This window comes from Eurytemora carolleeae, unplaced genomic scaffold (assembly GCF_000591075.1).
Source record: "Eurytemora carolleeae unplaced genomic scaffold, Eaff_2.0 scaffold145, whole genome shotgun sequence".
NCBI classification, from domain to species: domain Eukaryota; kingdom Metazoa; phylum Arthropoda; class Copepoda; order Calanoida; family Temoridae; genus Eurytemora; species Eurytemora carolleeae.
Window position 1 is genome coordinate 4,779 of NW_019396195.1, and position 7,216 is coordinate 11,994.

The following is a 7,216-nucleotide window of genomic DNA, read 5'->3' on the forward strand; positions in this document are numbered from 1 at the left end:
CGTACTTACTGCAGAGGCTTGCCCTTTAAAAAAAAGTACATTGCTTTATAAAAAACTTTTTTTTGGTATGCAACAATTTACATTGAATCCTGCTAATGTAAAAACTAAAACCAGCCTCTTTTACAAAGTAATGTCATTTAAAATAAAATAAAATTGAATATTAAAAACCTTTAAGTATTTTCAATGTCAACAATATGGGGCAGAAATGATGAATTTTACGATGTAAAACATTAAGATATGTCCACAATGTCCACAGCTGCTCGTTTATAATGGTATTACTTTTTGTTTAATAATTTCTTCCAAAAAAATACATTCTTTTAATGTTCAAATTTATTTATAGTTTATTAAAGGGAGTGACCAGCTATGTAAGGTAGTTGAACTGAGTATGCAGTTTTGTAGAAAACTTCTTTCGGATTCATTTCAGGCATGTTAAACTTTTTAAAGATCTGTAAATCCTAAGTTTCAGAATTAGTTTTTTTAATTATTAAATAATGATCGAACATAAAATGTAAAAAAGTTCTACAATAAACTTCAGATGTCATGTATAGGAACATGTTGAGAAATTAAAAATAAATCTTATCATTGAAAATAAGTAATCTTGTTCAATTATTAGTTTCTACTTTCTCATTATTCTGGTTTCTAATTATTCACAAAGATTTTTTGCAGATTTTCTAGAATTATTATTGCAAAGACGACATTTGAAGAATTTGAAGAAATCTGCAAATAAATTCAAAGAAAATAAGAAGTTCAATATAATAATGAAAAAGAAATAATCAATTTTAGCATTGATTTATTGACAAATTTATTTTGAGAAATATGTTCCTAACCATTTAATTAGATAACTGTATAATTTTTACTTTATTTTTCGTTGTCGTTGTTTAATAATTTAAATAAAACTAATCCTGAAAACGTATCCACCCCAAAGTAGCAGTTTTGAACGTCGAATTTGCGCTCAAACTCAGGATTTACAGATCTTTAAAAAGTTTAACATGCCTGAAATGAATCTGAAAGAAGTTTTCCACAACACTGCATACTCAGTTCAACTACCTTACATAACCGGTCACTCTTTTTAAAAGCAATCTCTAAACAAATATATAATACATCCAATTTTATTCAATATTTTTGATTCTTGACAGATAGTTAACGGTTACTGGATTTTGAATCAAGCATTATAATTATTTTTAAGTTTAAGAATATTTTGACTACAAGACCAAATAAATATTCAAAACTGAATATATCGGTAGAATAATACATCCTTAGTCCTTTTACCCAATTCAAGTACTTAGGTAAGGAGATGTGAAGCAGACGGAGATGACAGCTACCTGGCCAGAAGTGATCATAGATAAGCTAAGATAATATCATTTTAAGGGTCTAATGCAAAGGCTTCACTTTCGATCCCAGTACCAGTTTCAGAAACTACCCAACTCACCCAACTCTATTTCTTCATGTTTAATGTCTATCTCTCAGATATATAACTGAATGGGATTTAACAGTTTATATTTTATTGGTAAAAATACATCTGTTAAAGTTTATTCCTGTCTTATTAGATCCTGTTTAGATATTCATAATTCTCTTGTGTAATTAAGCAGCTCCCTCAACTCCTGTTCATATCTAACAAGGCAGCTCCCTCAACTCCTGTTCATATCTAACAAGGCAGCTCCCTCAACTCGATATCTTGTTCAGCTGTTTCAGTTCAGTATCTTCTATACTGTTCTCCTGGATGACACTGTAGCTGCGTATCTCAAATCCAGCTGCTCCTAAAGTCACTGTTATGTTAACTGTACATTACCGAGCCGCTCCTTGAGTCTCTGATACTCTTGTTGTGGAGATGCTCCTACCATCTAAGATGCTCCTACCATCTGAGATGCTCCTACCATCTGAGATGCTCCTACTATCTGAGGTGTGTCCATGCTATCCACAACTGTTCCTATAGTATGAGATATGTCCACGATTTCCACAGCTGCTCCTAGAGTATCAGATATGTCCACAATGTCCACAGCTGCTCCTAGAGTATGAGATATGTTCACAATATCCACAGCTGCTCCTAGAGTATTAGATATGTCTATGGTATCCTAGTCTACTTGTGCACTCTTGCGGGTAGTCCAGACGGGGCAGTACGAGAGTAGTTGAACTAGCTGGACTGGAGTAGAACCTCATTGTCCTATATCTCCAGTGGCCCTTTCTATAGGACCAGCTCACGGATCTAGATTCTCCTTAGACATCTCTTCATCCATAGGTTACTCTATACCTCCAGTGGTCCTCTCTAAAGGACCAGCTCGAGTATCTAGAGTAGTTAAACCAGTCGTAGAACTGAAGAATGTAGTTCTCCTGATATATGCTGAAAAACCTGAGCTAAAGACTTTAGAATGGTGGATATCAAGATTAATGCTTAAACTCTTGGTTTTACTAAGCCTGAGATTATTTTAAAACGGGGGGGGGGGGGTGAGCTATTGGATGGGGGCTAAGCCCTCCCCCTGGACCAGTGAAGTTTATTGATTTCAAGGGGTTTCCAGGCTCCAACAGGTACTGAAGCCCCCCCATGCAAGGAAAAAAAAATGTAAGCCCCCCGGAAAAACTCCTGAATACACCCCAGATTACTACTTTGAATAAATATTTAGATTTTAAAGTTTTTCTATGCAGATATTATTGTATTTTGTATTTAATAAATAAATATGAATGATTTATTTTGTAATTAATTCCCATTTAGTGATCGTTATAATCATTTTAGTAGAAAAATTAACGTTTTGAAGTAATGAATTCTTTAATTTACAAAAGTGTTGAAAAATGTATTCAGTTTTATTGAATTTATAAGATGCTTGAATCTCCCACCAGGTGTCTCTGGTTGTAAAGATACAATAATAAAATATTAAATAAATTTTTAAATATTTCAATCCAATTGGTTTTGATTTGTTACACAAAATTATTACGTTTACATAAACTTAAAATAGGGTTTGAAGTAATAAACGAAGAAATGTGCAGAAGATTGTAAAAATAAAATTTGTTTGAATTATCTAAGAACTGAGCTTAAAATAAATCGATAAGAAAATTTGGTGAGCAAAAAGACTGAAAAATAGTGTATAATCGTACTTTGCAGCATTATGTGTTTGCATGTCTCATTAATGATTAAACAGAGCCTGCGATTTAACTTCGGCTCAAGCCGTAATTACTTAAACCTGACTTTAAGACCCAATCTTTAACCCAATTCTGAGGACAGCTTGTATCACGTGATTGACAGCTGCAAGATCTTCGGACCAATGAAAATAAAACCGACCTTGGTTGGTTTTATAGAAGTGTTTAAATCTGAGTAACTGCAAAAATCACTTTAAAAAATGATAAAATTTCAAAATCTTTTCAAAACTTTTAAGGGTTCTGTTGTGAATTGGGCATTGTCATCTCTATCAATAGAAGTTAACTTGAAATAAGCTTACAGACTCTTTAATTGTGTGTTTTTGCTTCTAATAAATCTTTAAGTTACGCACCTTCTATATCATTTCCAAAATAGCTCTTATTATTTTCAAAGCACTCGGTGGCCAAGCATACTAATAAAAAATAAATCAATTATGAAGATAAATTTTTTCCTTGAAATTAAAAAATGATTTTTTGAGAGAAGAAAAGTAGATTTTTCAAGACCAGATTTATACAGGAAGGCCAGGAAAGTTAAAAACATTTGTAAAAAATGGTGATAAGTAAAAAACCTTAGATAATTCAAATCTGCCACATGGTAATTTGTACATAGAGATACGGGTTTTTAAAAACGTTGAATATTATCCATACATTTTTCACAAAAATAGAACGTAATAATTGCTTATTAAAAAGCAATGATTCATATAACTAAAGCCCAAAAAAATGGTAATGTTGTCATCAAAACCGACCAAATTCAAGCTTTTTCAAAAATTGAACTTGAGGTTGTGGATTTCTTTTTCATTTCTTCTGTTCCTTCTCTTTACTGTAAAATGATGCGCTCTCTGCTCCTTTTACTTTCCCTGTATGATCATCAAGGTACCTGGGTTAGAATCTGGGAGTTCCGTACTTACTGCAGAGGCTTGCCCTTTAAATAAAAGTAAATTGCTTTAAAAAAAACTTTTTTTGGTATGCAACAATTTACATTGAATCCTGCTAATGTAAAAACTAAAACCAGCCTCTTTTACAAAGTAATGTCATTTAAAATAAAATAAAATTGAATATTAAAAACCTTTAAGTATTTTCAATGTCAACAATATGGGGCAGAAATGATGAATTTTACGATGTAAAACATTAGAGTTAGAGTTAGTTAGAGTTAGTGTGCTAATTCAACTCTTTTACAATAGGTTCCCCTTTAAAAATTTCAATTTTTTCTAGACTATAGCTTTATATTCATATAGATATGTATTTATATTTTTTGTTTATTATTCATTTATAATATCGAGATACCTGCGCTAGCATCAGGGAGAACAGTACTTACTTGTCCTCCTCCTTTCAAAAATAACATTTTAATTACAAAAAGTACAATGTAATTACAAAAAGTAAACCGTAATTACAAAAATTACACTTTTCTTACCTAAAGTTCAATGTAATTACAAAATAAAACTGCAATTACAAAAATAAATTGTAATTACAAAAATACATTGTAGTTACAAAAACAAATTGTAATTACAAAAATACATTGTAATTACAAAAATTGTATACTGTAAATACAAAAGTAAACTGTTGTTAACAATTTTATACTGTAACTACAAAGAGTATATTGTAATTACAAAAAGTACACTGTATTTACAAAAAGGGCAAAGTTATTACAAAAAGAACACTGTTCTTACTAAAGCAATTACAGCAGAAACTTTGTAATTACAAAAAGTACACTTATACTATCAGAAAAAGTATACTGGTATTACGATTGTACACTGATAGTTCGAAGATTTTCTTTGATCTTCAAAATAAATAATTTGCGGCAGTAATTTGTCAAATTCATTTTTACAAGTATAAGTCATAAAACAATGATTACAAAGCAAGATGATCCTGAAATTATCAAAACGTTGTCTCCTTTTGTTGTGCTTTCAAAACAACCAGATTTTATCTTTCAGTTTTATTTTTAAATTGGCATACATAATACTAGATAGGGATAAAGGAAAAGAGTTTTGGTTACAATTTAATCCCGATGTACTTAGGCCTTTGATATTTCATCATATGAATTCTGTTAAATCGAAAATTTCAAGTTTGAAATATCAAAGGTTTACATCATCAGGTTGCAAAGGCAAAGGGATTAGTTAATTCGAGTTTGTGGCAAACATCCAAGTCTTAGCTTTCAACTGTCATGGGATTCCTTTTTTTAGGGAATATTATTAGAGTATTCTTTATTACCTAAGCTGAGCGTATATAGGAAAAGTAAGATAATTAAAATATTTAGTTCCATTGGGTTCAATACTTTTCCACAGACTGGGAAACCAGTCAACTTTCCTCTGTTGATAGTTACCGAAGAGAACCTTGCAAATAATTCCAACCATCAATCAAATATTTTAAACCTTTTTTGTTTTGTATATAATATCTATAATACCCTATAAACTAGAAAAAAACAAGGCTACTAATATTTGTTTGGCGAATATAGTTGGTAAAAATAACTTTATCCAAAATTACTGAACACTTGCCGCAACAGGATGTGAGGCGAAGACCTTGGATCAAACTTTAATGAATTCTGCGAGGTACAGGTACAATAGTTTTTGAAAAATCAAAGCCCTTCAAACAGTTTGAAAGGCGTAGGTAAAATGTTTACAGTTTGTGACCTCTTAGCTCCTCTCGGTATATTTTAACCACAAGAATGTTTAAAGCAAATTTATCTGGTTGCAAATTAAAATTAAAATACTTTTTGTTCTCCTCAAGTGCATTTTTATTAATGGAGTTGAATAAACCCTAATTTTTTATGTGTTCATTTTGGATTTAAACCACTGATTTTAAATTGATCTCTCATATTTCTATTTGAGCCTGCTCTCTATAACTACTCTAACCTCTAATGGAAACTCTTTCAATAAAAATGTTTAGAATCTAAAACTCTCCCAGAAAAATGAATAAAAACTACCTTGGAGAGAATAATGTTCTTATTTTATAAAGCAGCAGAGTAAAATACAGACTGCAATAAAATGGGTTAAGAACCCTTTTATATCCAGGCGAGCTAAGCGGGACTTTCAGTAAGAAAAGGTTCTTAACAAAGTATTAAATAACGTTTAAAATATATATATATAACATAAGGAAAAAATGTTGTTTGTTGCAGAGTTTTGATTGAAAACATTCAATATTTCAACCTTACTTGCAATTTAGTTCAGTTTGACGTGAAAGATGTACACCATCAGGTTGCTGAAATATAGGAATTACTTCAGTTTCTTTAAAAGATAGTTATTCAGTAAAAACCCTAAAAATAGATGTTCTACTAGAAACATAATTATGTTAATGTATGATTAGGTAACTTGAAAACAAAAAAGAAGTGGGTTTCGAACCATTAAACATTAAGCTCTGAGTGAATCAATTAAAAAATAAGCTTTACAGGACCAGAGACAGATTATGTGTTATAAAAAATGCATTTAATATAATTTTTGAGTTTACTATGAATGGCATAATCCTTTATTTATTTCTAAGATAGAGAGTTTGCTTTAAGGCTGGGATGCTAAACAATGTGCTACTCATCATTTAAGTATCTTTAGACATGCCTTAACTGAGGTGATTAACTGGGACTTAGCCCTTCCCGGCCTGCGGACATGGTTCTAACACCCCCCTCCCTCCCTCCCAGTAGGATCAAATTGTTGATTAGCAGATTAATTTTTTCAAAGATAATGTTTCACATGATTATTAGGTAAAAAAAGTAATTAAAAATTGTATTTTGTAATTAGCTAAAAATAAATTTGCTAGAAAATCTTTCATATGAGTTACAGTTACATTAAAATTCATTCTAAAATGACCATGCAGTTTGATAATAAACTAATAAAAAATTACTATGTAAGCTGTTGTCATACATCACATTCTAGTTTGCTCGAAAACATGCAATTTAAGGTAAAGCTAAGAAATAAACATAATGAAAAAAAAACAATTTAAAATGCAATTGAGATCATCAAAATCAAGTTAAAATGACTAGTTGTATAGTAATAAAATGACTAGTTGTATAGTAATAAAATGACTAGTTGTAATGCAAAAATCCTCCCTACAGAAACACTTAAATACAGCTCTGCTTTAGACTTAAAAGTTAAGGAGGGCCGGG

At 30.8% G+C, this 7,216-nt stretch overlaps 1 protein-coding gene across 1 annotated transcript; it reads right to left on the reverse strand.

The window, feature by feature from the left end:
- Nucleotides 1-3,479: 3,479 nt before the first annotated feature.
- LOC111697836 (uncharacterized) lies at nt 3,480-5,395 on the reverse strand (the record flags this gene model as incomplete). The annotated part of the gene is given in 4 exon segments (XM_023467965.1): nt 3,480-3,539; nt 4,004-4,048; nt 4,411-4,452; nt 5,335-5,395. Coding segments are annotated over 4 exon segments (199 nt in total), but the record flags the coding sequence as incomplete, so codon positions are not given.
- Between the last annotated feature and the right edge of the window lie 1,821 nt (nt 5,396-7,216).